The sequence below is a fragment of the Callithrix jacchus genome, chromosome 7 (genome assembly GCF_049354715.1).
Source record: "Callithrix jacchus isolate 240 chromosome 7, calJac240_pri, whole genome shotgun sequence".
NCBI lineage: Eukaryota > Metazoa > Chordata > Mammalia > Primates > Cebidae > Callithrix > Callithrix jacchus.
The window spans coordinates 99,630,003-99,650,919 of NC_133508.1; the positions used below are offsets into that span (position 1 = coordinate 99,630,003).

The following is a 20,917-nucleotide window of genomic DNA, read 5'->3' on the forward strand; positions in this document are numbered from 1 at the left end:
AAGTTCCAGGATGCTTTTAATTTAGTAAAGTCAAGATAATGAACAACATTTGGCAAACGGGTAAACATCTGTCCATAATTTCAAACTCTACAATTTCCAGGGCTGGATTAGGAGGAATACCAAGCAAAATGCAGCTGCTTTAAAAATCACTCAAGATACAAAGTCCACTCCATATAAATGCTCCACTTGTATGACATCTTGAGACTGTGTTACATTACTATTGACTTGATGGTATAATCCAGAATGGGAATTAAAGAGTCATAAGTAGGCCTGTATAACTCAAGGAAATACTGGCTGTACTGACAGCAGCTTGCCACAGTCCTTGTGTCGTGATAAAACAAATATAATTTATTTTTGCCTTGCTAATAAAAATACGTTCCTTTAGGCTGCTTTTTGTTTTAACATCAGTATATGAATGTGCTCTTGAAGGTCTTTTAGCTCTAACTTTGAAAAGAACTAACATAGTATTTAAACTACTTGATTACTAATAATTCCTAACTATGTATTTATTACCTGTTTATAGCAGGACTTTATAAGGCTAAAAACAAATCCTCTGTCCATAACAGACAACAGATCATTGAGAAAGAATGCAAGGCTTGTATTGAGTCTCTCAACCATTTCTGTGTCCTGTGAAACAGAATATAAAACAAAAACAAATTAAAGTATGATAGTTTAATCTGAACTTGACAGAGAGATTAAGTGGGGGAAAAGTTATCATTACCTTCTGAAATCGCGAAACTATATCACTAGCAATCGTGCTGACAAGAGCTGCAATGTCATCCATGAAACGTTCTGGAAAACGACTTTTCCTTGGAGCATCAAGTTTATCATTAAAGTATAAATGATGCACCATGCTCTTTACCTGAAAAAAAGATAAAAATTATCAGTTTAACTTCCTATAAATATAATTAACAATTACAACTCTAAACACTTGGACTATTTTAAAAATATAGCATGTAGTTTAATAGATGAATGAAATACTTTTAGCTTCTTAAATATTGTTTAAAGTTCCCTATGATGTTTTGTATTTGCCAAAAAAATTTTTTAAAAAATCAAACACAATACAACTCCATCACCATATTACCCTCAAAAAATTATCCTAACAATAGGACAAAAAATTCTGTGTATGTCAACAAAAAAGAAATTTCAACCTTAAAGGTTTTTTTTTTTCTTGAGACAGTTTCACTCTTGTTGCCCAGGTTGGAGTGCAATGATGCGATCTTGGTTCACTGCAACCTCTGCCTCCCAGATACAAGCGATTCTCCTGTCTCAAGTCTCCCAAGTAGTTTGGATTTCAGGCATGCGCCACCATGCCCAGCTAATTTTTTGGTATTTGGTAGAGATGGGGTTTTACCATGTTAGTCAGGCTGGTCGCGAACTCCTGACCTCAGGTGATCCACCAGCCTCAGCCTCCCAAAGTGCTGGGATTATAGGCATGTGCCACCATGCATGGCCCCAAGTTTTGTTTTTTGTTTTGTTTTTAAAGAAACAAGGTCTCACCCTGTCACACAGGCTGAAGTGCAGTGGCATGATCATAGCTCACTGTAGCCTCCAACTCCTGGTCTCAAGTGATCCGCCTGCCTCAGCCTCCAGAGTAGCTAGGACTACAGGTGCACACTATCATGCCCAGCTAATTTTAAAATTTTTTATAGAGACAGGGTCTGGCTATGTTGTCCAGGCTGGTCTCAAACTCCTGGCCTCAAGTGATCCTTCTGCCTAAGCTTCTCAAAATGTTGGGATTACAGTTATGTAATCTACCACATCCAGCCTAAAAAAATGTAATTAAATTTTTCCAAGATTCAACAATTTTGCCATTCCAAAGCTCCCAAACTGTAAGCTTTGAAAGGTTAGAAACCCTGTCTTCACTATAGTGTCCTCAGTAGCTAATACATAGATGATGGCATACAGTAAGAATACAATAAATATTTGAGGACTATATTGTATTGTATTTATATTGAATATTATACAGATTCTTTACTGTAACACTGTGGTAACAGTAATAAAGATTTTAAACTTTAAATTCAGGTAAATTGAAGCTAAAGTCCTATACTTAACATCAAGCCCAGCCAAGTTTTAAATTGCAGTCTTTTGACGATTTTGTATTTTAGAAACCTAAACATATATGTAAGACTATTAAAAAACAGTTGAAATTACAATTTTTACCTTACAAGAGAAGCACATGAAATATAAATTTAAGGTTTATTTTCTGGGAAGAAAAAATGTGTTGTCACTTATATATAGTTCCTGATTTATTTTTTCTGTAGATTATTAAATCTCTAGAAGAAATGTTTTCTTACTCATAATATATGTAGCATTCAATGCTGAGGACCACCCTATGACATACTTTGGAAGATTCTTTTCTGTTTTCCTGTTTTTAGTTGTTTTGTTTTACATTTTTAAACATACTTCTTCTTTGGGAGAAAAAGTTTCAATGATTTCAGCTTTCTAGAGGCTGAAGAGGAAGGTGAAGAAGACAGTCCCAAGTGCTGGAATGCCTGAGTTTGAATCACAGTCCTGCTACCTACAGGCTGTGCATATTAAGACATGTTAACCTCTCTGTTCTTTAGTAATACCTAGGCCACATGGCAGTACTAGCATATTGTGCCCACTTAATAAATGCTTGTTGCCTTTGTTTACATATGCGTATGTTTACATATACAAGTTTATATATACAGGTGACTCTTGAACAGCACGGGTTTGAACTGCATGAGTCCACTTATATGTGGGTTTTCTCCCACCTGTGCCTCTCCTGAGACAGCAAAACCAACCCCTCCTCTTCAGCCTACTCAATGTAAAGACAATAAGAATGGAGACATTTATGATGATCCACTTCCAATTAATGAACAGCAAATATATTTTCTCTTCCTTATAATTTTCTTAATAACATTTTCTTTTCACTGTTTATTCTAAGAACACAGTATATAATACAAATAACATACAAAATATGATTATGTTATCAGTAAGGCATTTGGTCAACAGTAGGCTATTAAGTAGTTAAGTTTTGGGTGAGTCAAAAGTTATATGCAGATTTTGACTGTGTGGGGTACTTCGTTCCCCTAAACCCCATGTTTTCAAGGGTCAATTGTTCATATATATGTATTTACTAATTAAAATATTAATTCACTCATTTTAAAAAGTATCATTTATTTGATTACGCAAAAAGTACTTAAAAAAAATAAAAGAGACAGGATCTTCCTCTGTCATCCATGCTGGAGTACAGTGGTGATCACAGCTCACTGCAGCCTCAAACTCCTGGGCTTAAGCAAGTTCCCTCCTCAGCCTCCCAAGTAGATGGAACTACAGGTGTGTGCCACCAGCCCTAGCTAATTAAAAAAAATTTTTTTTGGTAGATATGGGCTCTTGAGGTGTTGCTCAGGCTGGTCCAAACTCCTGATCTCAAGTGATCCTCCTGTCTCAGCTTTCTAAAGTGTGGGGATTACAAGTGTGAGCCACTGCATCCAGCTAGTACTGTTGTGTTTTTTATTGGCTGTAACTGGCATTTCCCTAAGAGTTTACTAGCCATAATAATGGCAGTGGGTATCTATAAAGCTTTTTTATATCTTTGGTATAAAATCTACAATACTGTCATTATATACTTGCATGTATAATGACTAGCAAAGAATGTATCACAAGTTTCCTTTGAAAAGACAGCTAGCTGATACAACCATCCCTGAGAAAACAGAGTTAAAATGAGCCTCACTCTTTATAATTCCACCTAAACTGTGCTGTGTCCACAGCGTCTTATCTAGAGATGAAACACATGTAATTTTGTCTTGAAGGCACATGTAAAAGCATAAGATGTGCAATAGAAAAAGATGTCTAAGATAACAAATGAGCTAGCATAAAACTGTTCACTAAGAGAAAAAATATTAAAGAACGTGCGCAGTTTTTGCTCACCATTAACTCAAAAAAGAACCAGGCTTGTTGCAAAGCTGATTCCCGAACGCTGCCACTGCAAACAACCCACTGCAAAGCCAGCTCCTCATGAAAAAGCTATCCAGAAGTAAATCCAAAGTTATTATCAAAGTCAAATCTGCTGATAACATAAACCAAATAATAATGCAAATACAAATGAAGATATAATGCGAATAAGCAAAATAAGGTGCATGAACCATTCAATGATGTGTTGAAGACACCCATTAACGAAACGGCTATTTATGCATGTAAGACGGTGGAACGTGGAACAGCTGAAAAAATTACATGTTATCTTGCTGTAAAATGTAATTTTAAAAGGACAGGTAGAAGATAGCCTCCTAAATTGTACCTGCAAACAGAAACTAGACTAAAAACTTACAGTAATACCTTGTTTGTAACTTAAGTACACTTTTTAACATATGCAAATACACACGTGAATTTTGCTGGTACAATTTAGGAAATACATTTTAAAATTTAAACTTTGCTATGAGGCATTAATTTTCAAGTTTTCAGTTAAGGCATTTTTAAAAAAAAAAAAGCAGAAGATTTCTGCCTTATAATGGATATGCATACAAAGCATTTGCAAAATAGTGTATATTAATATGAAAAAGGACTAACAAAACTGTGCATACGGGAAGCAAATCAACATATCTTACTAAGAGTGACAATTTTTCTAACTCATCTTCCTTTCCCTGGAGATTTAAAACACAAAACAGAAGCAGTTACAGAAATAGAATTAAGAATTGATACATCTTTTTGGTACTAAAATTTGATGATCAAATTTGAATTCACTAAATTCTAAAAACAGTCAATCCCAAAGATATAAACATTAACATAATATAAAATAGTCTACACTGCCAAGGTATGCCCCAAAAGGCATCAGACAAGCAATGCTTGCTCAGACATATTTTTAAGCACAATGCAATTACTGTAAATATCTCATCCTGGCTATGTAAATAAATCTTACATCTATTTAATTGGTGAAATTATTTTACCCCTCTATTTGTCTTCGTATGAATCTACCTTTTTAGTTGGTAAGCGTCCCGTTAATGTTTGTAAGAAACTTGACGTCTCTGTGTGCGAAGACATACGATTACAACTTCGATCCATAGCCTATGGAGTGAAGATGAATGAATGACGAGATAACATTAACATTTGCAGTGGATGATTTTGCAGCTGACGGATTATGTACAAGTTTAAAATAGAGTTTTATTATGGTTTCGAAAACCACCTATTTTATTGCTCTCATTTTCACCATTTTAAGCTGCTTTAATGACAGTACATAAGTAGTATCAAAATGGCTTCTATATATTTTTGGTCTTTAAAAAAAGATGAGTATTTCAATGATTATGTAATATTCAGAGTGCTGCAAAGAATGAAACTTTTATCTGTGTGATCTATACACATGCACATATCTAGTAAAAATATATATAAAGTAAAAACATACTTCTCAACTGATCTCAGACCAAAAAAGAAATCAATTTATTTATATTAAATAAAGAAAACAAAAAGTTTAAAATAATTTATCTTACTTTTTCATTATTATCAGAAACTACCATTCAGGTTTGTCATATACTAAATCAAATATAAATCACTTATAATAATAGATATGGAATTAAAAATTTTTTTAAGAACAGAATTTTCCTTCAAAGCCAACACAGATGAGAAGTATATTTTGAGGTATCATGCAGTATTAGCTATCAAGCAACTAGTCTTAAGAAAGCAAAACTAATTCAGCTAAGGTATAACAAATTTCATACTTTGCAACACAGTACAAATTAAAACAAATTTTTGCTTCTGGTATTGAATCTTACAGCATGGGATCATATAGTGTTCACATTTCATTTCAACTTATTGCCAGTCTTTCTATTCAGTGACTACGAAGAAAATAAGATAGTAAATGTTAAATGAAAATGATATAATAGTTACACTTTTAACCAAAAGCAAATATAAAACTGATGGGTTTTTTTTCTCCACATAAAAAATTAAAAATTGCTATTAAAGATGTGCTACCCCTAAAGAAGAAACTGTTATAAAAGCCATCAATTGCATAAGCAGCAGGCACTGAAATACTGATACAGTGTGTAAGGAAGAAGGCAGAGATAGGAAATAGGAAAGAAGAACATTACTGATGCAATTGGTGGTATTCATGCATAGTAGTTGGAAAATGTGCTAAGTAAACAAAAATACACACTTTTTAATGATTAAAAAAAGCAAGCCACTGAAATCATAGTATATACTAAAAAGTAATGTTCTAAAGGGAAACATCAGCAGCCAATAAAGAAACCTCTAATATAAACACCACCTGTGTTGATTCTGCACTTGGACTGGGGTTGGATCCCCATGGGGCAGCCTTTGGACCACCAGTGTTAACCCAGGAATTGGAGCGATCTAAACCCTAAGCATATAATAGAAAGCAGTTGGAAAGGAAAGAAATATTACATGTTGCATGCTATAAATTATTCTTAAAGAAATTCAGATCTTCTATTGCAAACATGTTTTTAATTAGTACTGTTAAAGCAACCAAAATTTGTAGGCGCCTATAGAGTATTAGTTCATCAAAATTATCTTATTATACAACACAATTTTAAAAAATCACCAAGGCCATTAATATAGCATTTAAAGGTATTTTTTCTTTATGTAAAGGGATACTCTCGAAGTACCAATAATTAATGTTCCCATAGCACCACACCCCCAAACTTTCTTTAAATATAGTACAAGTTAGCAACAGATAATATCCTCTGTATCTAACTGAGGTTTAAAGGGAAAAAAGGAAGAAAAACATGCCATTCTTCAATATAAACTTTAATTTCATTCCATCTCTCATCAACTGAAAACTATGCAGTGATATACTCCATAATTCTATTTGACTTTGCCACCACCTTCACTCTCTTTTAGGGACAGACAGGAGAAATTAAGTAAAAACTTCAGAAAAAAAATGATACCTAATATTTACTCCTTCCTAATAATGTATTTTGGGTTGCATTTGTAATTAAACACAATGGGTCACTATTTTTTAAATAAATATTATAAGGAAAAACATTATGCTGGGGTGTCTATAGGAATTATATCTTCATCATCATCTTCATTAATTTAAAATTTCTTCAATACACTACTAAAGTATATGTCCAGAAGTGAATTATTTTATCTTTGTCAGAGAGGGGTTACTGTGATTCCAGGTGAAAGAAACAGAGGCTTTACTTCTATTTCCTCAAACTGACTGATCATCAGAATCACTTGAGAAGCTTTATAAAATTCAGATCCTGGGCTCTATCTCCGTTAATTCGATTCAGCAATTTGGACTGGGGACTTGAGAATCTAATAATTGGAACTGGAGCAGGTTGTAAAAGATTTTTAAAGAATTATTAGGGTAAGCATAGCAAAGAAAACTGAAGACAAGCTGACGTAAATATATCAGGGCATGAGTACGGACCCAAACCAGAAAGCACCAAAGGAAGAACAGGTAAAAGTAAAGCGTTGGAACAATTGTAATCAACTCTGTCTAGACATTAATGTCATTTGGGAAGCTTAACAACAGTAACACAACAAATGTGCAGTGCCCTACCTTAAAACAATTAAATGAGAATTGTTGTGAATACAGCCCAGACATCAGTATTTTTTAACTACTTCAAAAGAAGTTTTTAAAAAGCAAAGAAAGAAAAACTGTAACTCTCAAGGACTTAGGTTATAGAAGAATATTTCCTCTACTTTTTCTCATTTTTTTCCCAAATATATAGAGAAGTTGAAATGATGGCACAATAATCACGCATTTCTCATCATTTTTGATGCCAAAGGTCTAATACAGGAGTTAAGGTTCCAATCCAGGCTCTACTGCTTACTAGCTGTAAAATCTAAGATAAATTTCTCAACCTTTTTTTCAGTTTATTATCTATAAGATAAAAATGATGACAGTGTTTCCCTTCATATGGTAAGAATCAAATAATGGAAGTAAATTACTAAGTGCAATGCCCTGAATATACTAAACTCTCAAAAACAGTATTTATAAAATTTTCCATGCATATTTTTCTTAAAATGCTTTCTATCAAAGTAAATTAGACAATATCAAAATACTAGTAAAATTAGGCAATCAGATTTGTTTTAAATATTCACCTTCTCAGAACCCCATTACAATACTTCAAGTAAAAGCAAACCAAAAGGCACATGTTTTTCAGATAATTTTCATTCATCTCCAAAATTATGTCTTCTTTGTATAAAAGTGTAAAGTTCTTCCTGCCATATTCAATTGTTACAGTCACTACTCATGTTATAACAATAAGCATGAGCATTTGATTTTTGCAAAATTATAACTGTCCTCTTTTCTCCCATGAACTTCCACAAAAAGAATAACGACTTTGCTGTACTCTGAAATTCACTTAACTCATTGTTTAATTTCCTTTAAAACTACAATATATGATAATTGCTAACATGAGAATAAAAAAAATCTCTTTGTGGTACGAATTACAGTCATATACAGAAAAGTGACATTCTGAGCAGTTATAATCATATCAAAGCTAACTATTTAAAGAAAACTTGTAACCAGTTGTTAGGCAAAACAAGTAACTTCCATAATTCAGGCATTATAAAGCTAGCAATTCTATCTAACAGCCCATATTTAAGCAAATTCATCACTTATATTTAATATAATAACTTTATGTTACTGATTTTTTTTTTTTTTGAGATGGATTTCGCTCTTGTTACCCAGGCTGGAGTGCAATGGCGTGATCTCGGCTCACCGCAACTTCCGCCTCCTGGGTTCAGGCAATTCTCCTGCCTCAGCCTCCTGAGTAGCTGGGACTACAGGCACGCACTACCATGCCCAGCTAATTTTTTGTATTTTTAGTAGAGACGGGGTTTCACCATGTTGACCAGGATGGTCTCGATCTCTCGACCTCGTGATCCACCCACCTCGGCCTCCCAAAGTGTATGTTACTGATTTTGAACAAACATGGAACAGACTAACCAAATGTGTCCCCATGTATGTGTAAGTGTGGGATTTTTTTTTTTTTTTTTGCCAAATCCTAGTAACACTATTAATTTTTTCCCTTACATATAGATAAGATTCCAGCGCAAGGCCCATACTGTATTTGATTTGACATCAACTTGTGCTATATTACAAAGATTTTGCTTCGTATCCACAAGTACTCAGCATAGTGCCTAGCATATAGTAAGCTCTCAGTGTTTGAGAAATTAAAAAAAAAAAACAGATGATATATGAGAAAGAAACATATCAATGCAAAATTCCACTGGCACTTGATTAAAACAATAAAGTTCAGACCTGATGTAACCATGTACTTACAAAACCGAATGTTAAAAGACTATTGCTAGAGCTAAGAAAGCATAGCTAGTTTTAGCAACATAAATATGAAGAAGTCTCACAAATATTTTTACATTTACATTACAGCCACTGGAGTAATCAAAACCTGTTCATGTTATTATAAATATTCTTAAATTTTAGGAGTTCTATATTTTATATGGGGGAATAAAATTAATCAAAATTTTCATAAAGTCAAATCTCTGCAGATCTTTAAATATATAATTAATCCCAATAGTAAGAGGGCAAACAAAAGCATAATTCAGTTCTTAAAAGGATGATTTAGTGCTGGGGTGTTTACTCATACTAACATATTGTCAATCGATAAATATGTACTGAGCACCTTGAATAAGTTAGACATTACAGATACTTTGGAACAAATATTCCCTGCCATCATGAAACTTAAATTCTGGTAAAGAAAGATAAACACTTAAAAAAATTAATTAATATGCTGTGAGACCAAAAAAAAAAGACAAAAAACAAAATAAGAGGGTTTGAAGTCCTACAGCCAAGGCTGAGGACACAGCCCCCGGTTACACATTTATATAAAATAATCAGAGTCAACCTCACTGGGAAGGTGGCCTTCAGAGTAAAGCCTTAAAGGACTGTGGGAGTAAGTCATTAGAGGATTGTCCTCAGAGGAATGACATAATGACTTAATTTTTGTGTGTGTCCTAAGTTTTTTAAAGCAACATTCTGGTTGCTATGTTGTGAACAGAGTGTGGGGTAGGAGTACAGAAAGCACCTTTAAAGCCAGTACATTAATTCTAGGAGAGATGATGATAGCTGAGACCAAGATGGAAGTAATGAAGATGTTAAGAAACATCTCTACCTTTCATATATATCCAAATCTGAACAAAGCGATTTAGAAAAAGCAGTAAGTTTAGAACTCCAGAGAGAAATATAATTGTGGGAGTCATTAGCATAACATTTATGTGGTATTTAAAGCCATGGAAACTGATAAGCTCACCAAGGTAGTAAGTGTAGAGAGAAGACAAGAAAAGAGAAATAAGGATGGAGACCTGGAACACATCCAGATAAAGAGATCAGGAAAGGAAGAATCCACAAAGACTGAAAAGGTATAATTAGTAAACCAAGAAGGAAATCAACAGTGTAGTACGCTGGAAGCCAAATAAATAAATCTCAGAGGGAAAAAAATTTAACTGTGTCAAAAGCTACTGGCAGGTAAAAGTAAGCTGAGTTCTGAAAATTAACTACTGGATTTAAGCAACATGAAGGGTGCTGGTGACATTAACAAGGACAGCTTTGGTGGAAAATGGGAGGAATATTTGACTGAAGTAAAGACGATGGGAGTAAAAGAACTGCAGATATCAAGTACAGAAAATTCTTAAGGAATTCTACTACAAAAGGTAGCAGAGAAAGAGCAAAGAAGGTAGCAGCTGAAATATTAGAGAATTATTATTTTTAATTTTTGTGGGTACATGGTAGGCACATGTATTTATAATTTTGTGTGTACATAGTAGGCATATGTGAGATATTTTGATAAAAGTATATCATGTATAACAATCACATCAGGATGAGTTGGGTATCCATCACCTCAACCATTTATCCTTTGTGATATAAAGAATCAAATTATACACTTCTAATTATTTATAACTAAATATATAATAAACATTATTTACTTATTTAATTGTACAAATCACCCTGTTGTGCCATCAAGTACTAGATTTTATTCACTCTCTCTATTTTTCTATACCCATTAACTATCTCCATTTCCCTTCTGACCCCAACTGCCTATTCCCAGCCTTTGGTAACTATCATACTACTCTCTATCTCCATGAGTTAAACTGTTTTAATTTTTAGCTTTTACAAATAAGTGAGAATATGTGAAGTCTGTCTTTCTGTGACTGGTTTATTTCACTTAACATAACAATCTCCATTTCTATCCTTGTTGCAAATGACAGGATCTCATTCTTTTTTTAATAGGTGAATAGTATTCCATTGTATATATGTACCACACTTAGTTTACCCATTCATCTGTTGATGGACACTTAGATTGCTTTCAAATGAAAGGAATTATTTTTTCAAAATGAGATAAATAACAGCATGCCTGTATGTAGATGGGAATGATTCAGTATTTAGGGAGAAACTGGTGATGTAGAAGAGATATAGAAAAACTGGTGGAGTGTAGATTCTGAGCAGGTGAGACTGGATGAGAGCATGAGTGACAGAGATGAATTCAGAAAAATGAATGGCTCATCTATTCATTTTTAATACAGTAGATAGTAGATGGCAATAGGTAGCTAGATATGATAGTAAAAGTTTATCAAAGTTTTCTTCCAATGGTTTCAGCTGTCTCAATTAAATAGAAGATAAAGTGAGAAAAGGAATGAGGGGAGAGGTGTTAGGGGGTTTGAAGTAACAAAAGAAGGAATAAAGTCATTTCCTGGGAGAACAGGAAAGTGATGGAGATAAAGAAATACAGTATAATTGCCCAATAGCATTAAGGGCTCTCTTGAGGTTGATTTCGAATAAGACCAATAACCGTGGTATTTTTAAAGACATGTTTAGCTGCACAGATGCTGACATGGCATAGGCAGTCAATTGAGTTTAACTATGGTTTCAGGTTTGGGAAAGATAAGGGAACCGAGGTTTGATTACAATGAGAATAATCTTTTTTCTTTTCTTTTGTTTTTTGAAACAGAGTTTCATTCTTGTTGCCCAGGCTGCAGTGCCATGGCGTGATCTCAGTTCCCTGCAACCTCTGCCTCCTGGGTTCAACTGATTCTCCTGTCTCAGCCTCCCGAGTAGCTGGGATTACAGGCACCTGCCATCACATCCGGCTAATGTTTGTATTTTTAGTAAAGACAGGGTTTCACCATGTTGGCCAGGCTGGCTTTAAACTCCTGACCTCAGGTAATCCATTTGCCTCAGCCTCCCAAAGTGCTAGGATTACATGCGTGAGCCATCACACCCAACCTGATAGAAATAATTATAACAATTGCCCAAAGACATTAAGCTGGCTAAGGAAGAAGAGAGAACATTAAGGGGGTGAGGCATAGTAAAAACATTGGAGGATCAAGATTAGAGATTGCAAAGGAGTAGAAATTGTTAGGTTGGGGTATTACAGAGAAAAACAGGAGACAGAGAACAAAACACATGAAATCGAGATTATGGTAATGACAAGATTGCAGGAGTGTCCAATCTTTTGGCTTCCCTGGGCCACATTGGAAGAATAATTCTATTGGGCATCACATAAAATACACTAACATTAACGACAACTGATGAGCGTTAAAAAAAAAAAATCCTAACAAACTCATAATGTTTTAAGAAAGTTTACAAATTTGTGCTGATCTGCATTCAAAGCTGTCCTGGGCTTCAATGTGGCCTGCAGGTCACAGGTTGAACAAGCTTGATAGAAAGTAAGACTATGGCTGAGGTGGGGTGGAAAACAAGTTGACTAAGAGTTTCTTGAACTGTCGGGTCAATAAAATAAGAAAAAATGAAGGGTAACTATAAATAAACTTTAGATTCCTTAAAATTTTGAGATAAAATTATACACCATTATTATTAGGGATTACAACTAAATGATAACCCAATATGAAGGTAGCTATCAAAAATTTTACAATAAAAAGAAAACAATATAAAAACCATTTAAGTAATTCTCACCCTGTAATAGCTTTCTCAGCAATTACCTTGTATTTACTTATTTGTATATATTTTTATATATATTTTAAAAATCATTGATCCATTTAAAAAACATCTTGAAAAAGGCAAAAAAATCATTATATATATAGGCCTCTTTGTTCTAAATCTTGAGTTTATAATCTATCAAATGTATAAGAAATAACTCTAGAATTATGCTAAATGAGTCCTAATGCAAATCTTACAAAATTAAGAGACATTTTTAAAGTAGAACCTTAAGGAAATGCTGTCTATAGCAACTTTTCTATAGTAAATTCTTGAAAATCCAAAAATCAAATTCATTCTACTGAAGAACTATGCAGTATATAAATATTCAGTATATAAATAATGCTAAGTACTACCTGTATTACAATAAAATATAATCAAGAATGAAAACAAGGATGAAAAAACCTGGGTTATTTTCTTAAACACAGAAATGTATGTATGTGTGTGTGTGTGTGTGTGTGTGTGTGTGTGTAAGGGGGAAGCTTTCTCTTTTTGCAGCTGCCACAGTACTCTGGTTACTCGGCAATATCCCTTATAAATAACTCTGAGCATCATTCTCTCTAGGAGTTTACAAAAAGGGAAAATTGTTTAATTATAGAAATATTTATATGGATCTTTAAGTTACTGAAACCCACGTTTTCTTATTTAAATCATAAGGCAGCAAAGTATATTTTTGATCTGTAAGAATAAATTATTTAATGAGCAATGCTTAATATGAATGAACATTCATTATGTAAATTTATTAATTAGAAGTTTCTATACAAACTATATATATTTCTGTAACTTTATAAGGCATAGTTAGTTCTGCCGTTTTTGATTAATGTTCAAGTATTTCACCTAACAAACAAACCCAATCAAGATCTTTAAATGTTCTATTATAGTTTAGATTAAAAGTTAAACATAGACCCTAGAACCTATTTATTAATCATTAATTCTTCCTCACAAATAAATTAATAGATTAAACTGCCAAAGAAAAGTTGGTTATCCTTCTGTAAGAATGACATCTTCCTCTTTTCCAATAGTAAAAAAAGTTTGAAACAGTCTGGTCAAAACACAGCATGACATGATTTCTTGGCCTCAGTCTTCCTGTATTTTTGTCTAGCTTGTTTAAACTCTGAGTTGTTTTTGTATTTTACATTCAGAAAGGCAATAACTACTTGTTCTGTGGGTATATTTTGGGGTAACAAAAAGATAAATGCCTGGAATAAAATATAGCTGGATCTTATACTACCTGGCCTTTCCCTTATTTTCCGGCATAATCACTAAACATCATTAAATAAATCATAGCTTTCTAATCCTGGTGTGCCTTACATAGGGTTTCACGTGAAATGTGGCTCTATTACCAACCAAGGTTAATCACTATTCTTGATTTTTTTAAAGAAGAGGATCTCATGATTTAATGATGACATCTATCTTCTACGTATCAGTCACACAGATCTCTTTTAATTCTATATTAACTCAATCTAGCCATTTTTTAGTATAAGACCAACAACAGTAAGTTATATGTGACTAGTGATCCCAAATTTTAGAAATTTTAGTATAGTAATTAACAGCAAGCATATTTAATAGAAAAACAAAACAGTGTTAATAAACTGATAGAACAAAAATGTACAATTCCTAGCTAATTCCTAACTTACATACATTTCAAAATTCAGAATAAATTAAAACAACTAGATAGTTCTCGATGATTCACAAAACAAAAACCAAATTTACAGACGCATGTCTTCAGTTTACCTTACTCCCGATGATTGACCGAACTTCATCATCTGGTGATGTGGGAGTCCCAGATATATCTGGATTGCTATTACTAAGGCTTCGAGAACGATTTAAATTAAGGCTTGCAGGTCTCACAGCAGATCTAGCCATTGTGGCATAATGCACTGATCCTCCCAAACCCCCAGGACCTAGAATTGCACATGAAATAGCACATAATTAAAGCAAATTGTCAGGAAAATATCTGAAAAATATCTCTGCCACTCTAAGAAATTCCACAAAGATCATGATTTGCTTTGGTTTCTAAATAAAAATTATTATACTCTTTCTTATTTTTTTAAAAGGCAGGCTCTTCTAAATAAAACATGTTATACTTTCTTTTTTTTTTTAAGAGGCAAGGGCCTTTTTTTCTTAAGAGGCAGCACTGGAGTGCAGCACTGAGACCACAGTTCACTATAAACTTGGATTCCTGGACTCAAGCAATCCTCCCACCTCAGCCTCCTGAGTAGCTAGGACTACAGGCACACACCACCATGCCCAGCTAAATTTCTCTCTCTTTTTTTGTAGAGACAGGGACTTGCTATATTGCCCAAGCTGGTCTTGAACTCCTGGACTCAAGCAATCCTCCTCTCTTGGCCTCCCAAAGCATTGGGAAATTTTTTTAGAAAGAAAGAAAATAAAAACACTCAAGAACTAATGATTACTGTACAAAGATATTCTATTTTACAGTAGTTTATAAAATCGTATGAACTGTAAATAATCATTATCTCTTCAGTGTTTCTCTGTATATTACAGATACAATAAAAACCAAAACTAATAGGAAATACACATACACACACACACACACACACCTTTCACTTCAGTATAGTTGGTATTTAGGAACCAAGATGCTCCAGCTGGTATCTCTTCCTTTTTTCCCACCTCTCCTACTCTGCCCCTTGACATTCGCTAGTGAGAGCACCAATTTATTGCTAACATCTCTTATATTAAACCATGTTTTATTTCTCTACCTTCATTATTGCTAACATCCTTTAAGTGACAGCATTTTATTTCTCAATCTTCATCAGTGACAATGTGAATAACAAAATAGTATCTTATTATATACATATAAAAAACTAAAGATAATTTTAAGATCCCAAGTGATATAAAAAAGCAAAGACCCCCTTTTTGTCTGACTAAAATCAAGTCTAATACCATCTTCCAACCTGTCTTTTATCTTTAAAAGATGGGATCTCACTCTGTTGCCCAGGTTGGAGTGCACTGGCAAGATCATAGCTCACTCCGCCCTATGAACACAAAAATATCCAGCAATCATAGTGATAATCTATCTTCATCTTTCTGAATGTCATATTTGCAAATGATATTAATACATACCTATTACCTAATTAATTCATGCAATCTTTCAGGTCAGCATGTAAAAAAAAAAGTTTTGTATAATCTGTATAATTCTAATAGTGTACTGAATAAAAGAGTAAATGGAGGAGCACTGTAGATATTACATAATCACTCACACACTCCTGTCAAGTGATATAATTTTAAAAATCAAGATAGGAAATTATAAACCAGAATATAAAAGTCAATTGCTTTTCTTTTTGCAATTAAGAAAATAAATTGGGCTAAAACTTAAAATCGTGTTACTATTATGCCTAGTTTTCAAATGAATGTCACAATTATTAGTCACCATTACCAATATTAACATTCCCAACAGCTGATAAAGGGCACTTACCATTATCATTAGTGTCATAGAGACAAATATATGAGTTGAGGCTCCAACACTCAGAAAGGTTATATTATTTCACTGACCACAAAGAGATCAGAACTTTTCTAAAGAACAATCTTTTATATCATTGTAGGTTTGAAAGGGTTTTTAGGAAACTACCAAGCCACCACATTTCTTTTTTAATGCCCTACAGCATTCTAGATGGCAAATATAAGATTCTATTTTTCTTGTCTTTTTTATTTTTAAAAGATAGAATCTCACTCTGTTTCCCAGGTTGCAGTGCACTGGTAATATCATAGCTCACTCTGGCCTCGAATTCCTGGGCTCAGGAGATCCTCCCACCTCAGCCTCCTAAACAGCTGGGATTACAGGGGCAAGCAAGTCCTTATCTTAACAAGGAATAATAAAATGCTTCCCAAGACAAAGTTATTTTCAAAATTTATTTCAACCAAGAATTCTAAAACAAACTAAAGAAAATTGTATAAAAAAAATGATGCCTAAAAATGTAACTTATTTATCCCTTTAACTTCAGCACCTAAGCATAGTGGATGTACGTAGCAGGTGTTCAATAAATGTTTGCTACTGAATAAATGCATCACAATACGGACTACAAAATTATCTCAATACTGACATGAATTCATAATTTATGAAAGACAGTTTCATAGTAAAAAGAATAAAATACCTGGTGAAGATGAATTAGGGTAAGTATTTGGTAGGCGGAAAACATAATAAATATATGATGCAAGAAGGCTGTTTCTGCCATGCTGGTCATGATTTCCTTCCAAGTTTTTGTGAAGTCGATTTATAATTGATGCCATGGCTTCAAAAGATGCTTGACCTAGATTAACTTTTAAGAAAGAAGAAAATACCTTTAACTTTAGACTGTAAATTTCACAGAGATAAGTTTTGTCATCTCTACATACTTTAAGTACAGTGCTTACATAGTAAGTGTATAAAGATGATTATGATTTGATATCAACTTTTAATGACACCTTGGATTAGCTAAACCAAAAATACTTTCCTGAACAAAATGAGAAAAAACTCATTTTACTAATTTAAGATGAAAATTATATGGGTTTGATTCGTCAAAAAAGAAAACAATGTTCAACAGATATCTATTATTTAGTAGAACAATACAAAGTACATGATAAGAAAAAAGAAAATTCATCATGTGTAATACCTTGAGAAGCAATTTCTCATTTTAAAGATTACTCCAAAAATCTAAACAGCATACAAGGGCAAACATATATTACTTTTGTTTAAAAAGAATTAAAAATATCAACAACAAAATGGATTATTGAAAATATTAACAGTATAGTAAGAAAAGATGACTAAGAAACTTGATTGGAATGAGTGTAAAAGGATTAGAAGAAAAAAAAGGTCTAGAAAAACAGGTTGAGGTAAGACTATATATCATTTTAAATGCCAGGCTAAGCAACATGTACTTGGTCATTCAAGTCAGTATATAACAATAATTTTACAAAAACTGGGAAATTGTGATAGATAGCACACTGAATAAATGGGTAAACTGAACAGCCACTTTGAGCAATAGGGTCTGAGAGTCTATGATTTATTTAATCAAGACAGGAAATTATGAAGAGATAATGAGGCCAATTAAGTTTTCCCAAAAGTGGAATAACCAGATAAAATGGTCATTTAGGAAGATTAATCTATATATATTGAACTAGAAGGGAAAGGGGCTAGAGATAGAAACCTGAGTCAAGTTAAGTGATTCTACCTGAGTTTCTGGTTAATCCTTTTCCTTTTTCTCACAGTAGCTACTCCAAGTTACCAGAATCCTTCTCAAAATTCAGGTCCTCTTTAATCCCTTCTTAGCAATCTTGCCTTCTATCTTACAGAAAAAATATAGAAAGCATGAAAGTCCTCATGTTTTTCTTTTCTTTTCTTTTTTTTTTAAAGAGATGGTATCTTCCTATGTTGACAAGGCTGGGTATGGCCTAGCCTCAAGCAATCCTCCCATCTTGGCCTCCCAAAGTGCTGGGATTACAGTTGTGAGCCTCTACATCTGGCCAAAAGTCCTCATATTTTCCTACAAATTTATCAGAATCTGAAAATACTTTATATCCTCTCCAAAGGAAGTAGTGCCCTCTCTTATGTAAGAGTGATCTATCACATTCACTCTTGTCTCACAGAATTTTTATTAATTCCTTTCTCCCCATGTATTTTTCTCCCTTGAGCATGTTTACATGCTGATTTCTCTCAGCATGTTTACATGCTGAAATGTTGCCACTCTTTTGCCCTACTCAACCCTGCTTTCTCTTCTAACTTAAAAGAGTAGTATATGCTTCTTGTATTTATTTTACCATCTACTATTTGCTTCTTAATTCCCTGTAATCTGGTTTCTACCTTCACTTAGACTAAAACTACTGTTGTTAATTTCATGAGTAGACATTTCTCAAGTATACTAGATAAGAGAGAGACTCTGAAACCAGTCTGAATCTTGGCTTTCAAATATAAATAAAGCACATAGCACTACTCCTGGTACACAGTAAACGGCATGCAAGTGTTTTCAATTACTGTTATTACTATTATTTTAGTTATCTACAACAAAGAACAATGCTAACTTTTTCTTTCCTTAAAACCTTCTTCTTCTATAATTTCTGTGACTGTATACTCTATGATCTCATAAACCATTACCTCTTCTCTATCCCACTGTCACCTACGTTTTAACAGTAACTCATCATTTTTTGTATGAAATTCTGTAAGACTCCTAATTTGTCTCCCTGCCTGCAAGTTTTCCCACTTTTAACTCATCTCTACATACCATAGCCATCTTTTTCTAGTCAAACTTGGTCAAGTTACTTCCCTAACTAAGACCAGATCCTTTAAAGGTTATTTATTCCCTACAGAAAAATAGTCCCAATTTCCTAGTGTGGAAGACCCAATTTCATCTCCCACTCTCCATATTACCTCAAATCAATTTATAACTAATTACATATACTTCCTCCCCCAAATTCATTCTGTGTACTATGCAAGTGATGTTTCATCTCCTTGGAATAATATTTACCTGTCAGACTCCTATTCATCTTCAAATACTCAACCCAGGAATTACTTCTATTTTATAAGTCGCCCCTAAAAAAACTCAAGTAATTGAATATTCCTCTCCTTTGTGCCACTACTCAAACATAAAAATTCTATCTGGTTAGCTGAAAATTCTTTCAACTTCCTTGCAGGATTTTGGTGAAAGCTACTGGCAAAAGTTAAGGCATAAACCTTGAAAAAGGACGGAAATGAAGAACACCTTTCCTTCCAGAATTACAGAAAAGAAAAAGAGAATACAGAGACTTTGAGTAAATGAAGAAGAGCTACATTAAGTGGAGGAAAGTAGATGAATGAAAATGTAGAGTAGGTAGATTATACATCCTGTAAATTACAACATGATTTACCTGTTTGCCTGTTTTCTTAACTAGCCTGTGAGATCTTAATGTCAGAAACCATGGCCTGAACAGTGCCTCTCAGTGTCAGGTACATAGTAAGTGCTTACTAATATTTGGTAAATAAATAAATAGTTTCTCTAATTTGAGTATATATCTATAGGACACATTTTATGAAAACTAAAGTCATCATTTTCTGGCATTATAAACAAGTAAACAACATCCTCCACCCCAAACCAAATGTAGTCCTTACATATAGCAAATAGAAATCATGGTTCTTTTTTTCTTTTTTTTTTTTTTTTTTACAAAATTTAAAAATGTCAAGTTATAAATTTCATGACTCATCCCCAAACAAAAGTAAATTACCTATTTGGCCAGCAATGACAGGAGGTCTAACAACTAAAAGTATCAATTTATCTAGCAGAAGATGAAGAAATCGGACCACTGGTTCCAACTGAGATGTATTCAGTGCTGAAATACTGTTCTTCAATTCATTTTCTAAGTTATTTTCCATGATTCGCATGTCCCCAATTCGTACGGGGAACATGTGTTCATCCAGAGCATTGACCAGAGCAAAAAACTTGTCAAGATAAGGATCCTAAAACAAAGAATGAACAAAAGCACTAAGCACTTATAACTATAAATTTCCCAATTCTAAAGGACCACAGACCACTAGTATGTAATATTAATCGGTAACACTAAAAAGTTCACGAGTATACAAACATTGTTTCCAGTTAAATACATCTATTTAAATTTATTATAAAATGATCACTTCAAATACTATTAGTTACTTAAGGAAATTACTGATACTAACTAAGAATTTTGTTTTGTTTTGTTTTAGTTTTAGTTTGCTTTATTAGTTTGGAGTTCAATAATTGTGGCAGGTACATTAGTAACCTACTTTTGTCCATTATTAATTTATTGTCTTTCAGCTCCAGAGCCTTTGGATACAAGGCAAACTCATCGCCATATCTTACAATCCTGGAGTCACTCTTTTATTGGAGTCTACCTGTGTACAGCTAAATAAAATTTATATACTATCAACTTTTTTCCTAAGGATAGCATAGAGGTGCTGTGTCTTCTTATTTCCCCCTACCTCACTGTGCAGAAAACAATTAACATACTGGGCTTAAGACAGCTATTCTTTGAAAGTCCTGTTTATGAGTTTGGCCTTGGGCTAAATGACTGGGAACTTACATTTCAGGGGAGTTC

At 33.5% G+C, this 20,917-nt stretch overlaps 1 protein-coding gene across 50 annotated transcripts in view; it reads right to left on the reverse strand.

The window, feature by feature from the left end:
* The window catches only part of DOCK7 (dedicator of cytokinesis 7), a 239,316-nt gene that overhangs the window by 81,546 nt on the left and 136,853 nt on the right, over positions 1-20,917 (reverse strand). For 19 of the 50 annotated variants that reach the window (XR_013520141.1, XR_013520148.1, XR_013520140.1 and 16 more), the window contains 9 exons: positions 20,072-20,303; positions 16,993-17,157; positions 14,612-14,781; positions 6,221-6,313; positions 4,939-5,028; positions 4,572-4,607; positions 3,898-3,993; positions 722-862; positions 514-627 (listed from right to left, as the gene is read on the reverse strand). Coding sequence is in view for 38 of the 50 variants with exons in the window: in XM_078332066.1 (XP_078188192.1) it covers positions 514-627; positions 722-862; positions 3,898-3,993; positions 4,572-4,607; positions 4,939-5,028; positions 6,221-6,313; positions 14,612-14,781; positions 16,993-17,157; positions 20,072-20,303 (1,137 nt within the window). In the remaining 12 variants the exon portion in view is untranslated. The remainder of the gene's footprint in view (positions 1-513; positions 628-721; positions 863-3,897; positions 3,994-4,571; positions 4,608-4,938; positions 5,029-6,220; positions 6,314-14,611; positions 14,782-16,992; positions 17,158-20,071; positions 20,304-20,917) is intronic. The other 31 variants (XR_013520143.1, XR_013520150.1, XR_013520142.1 and 28 more) reach the window with 4 other exon arrangements.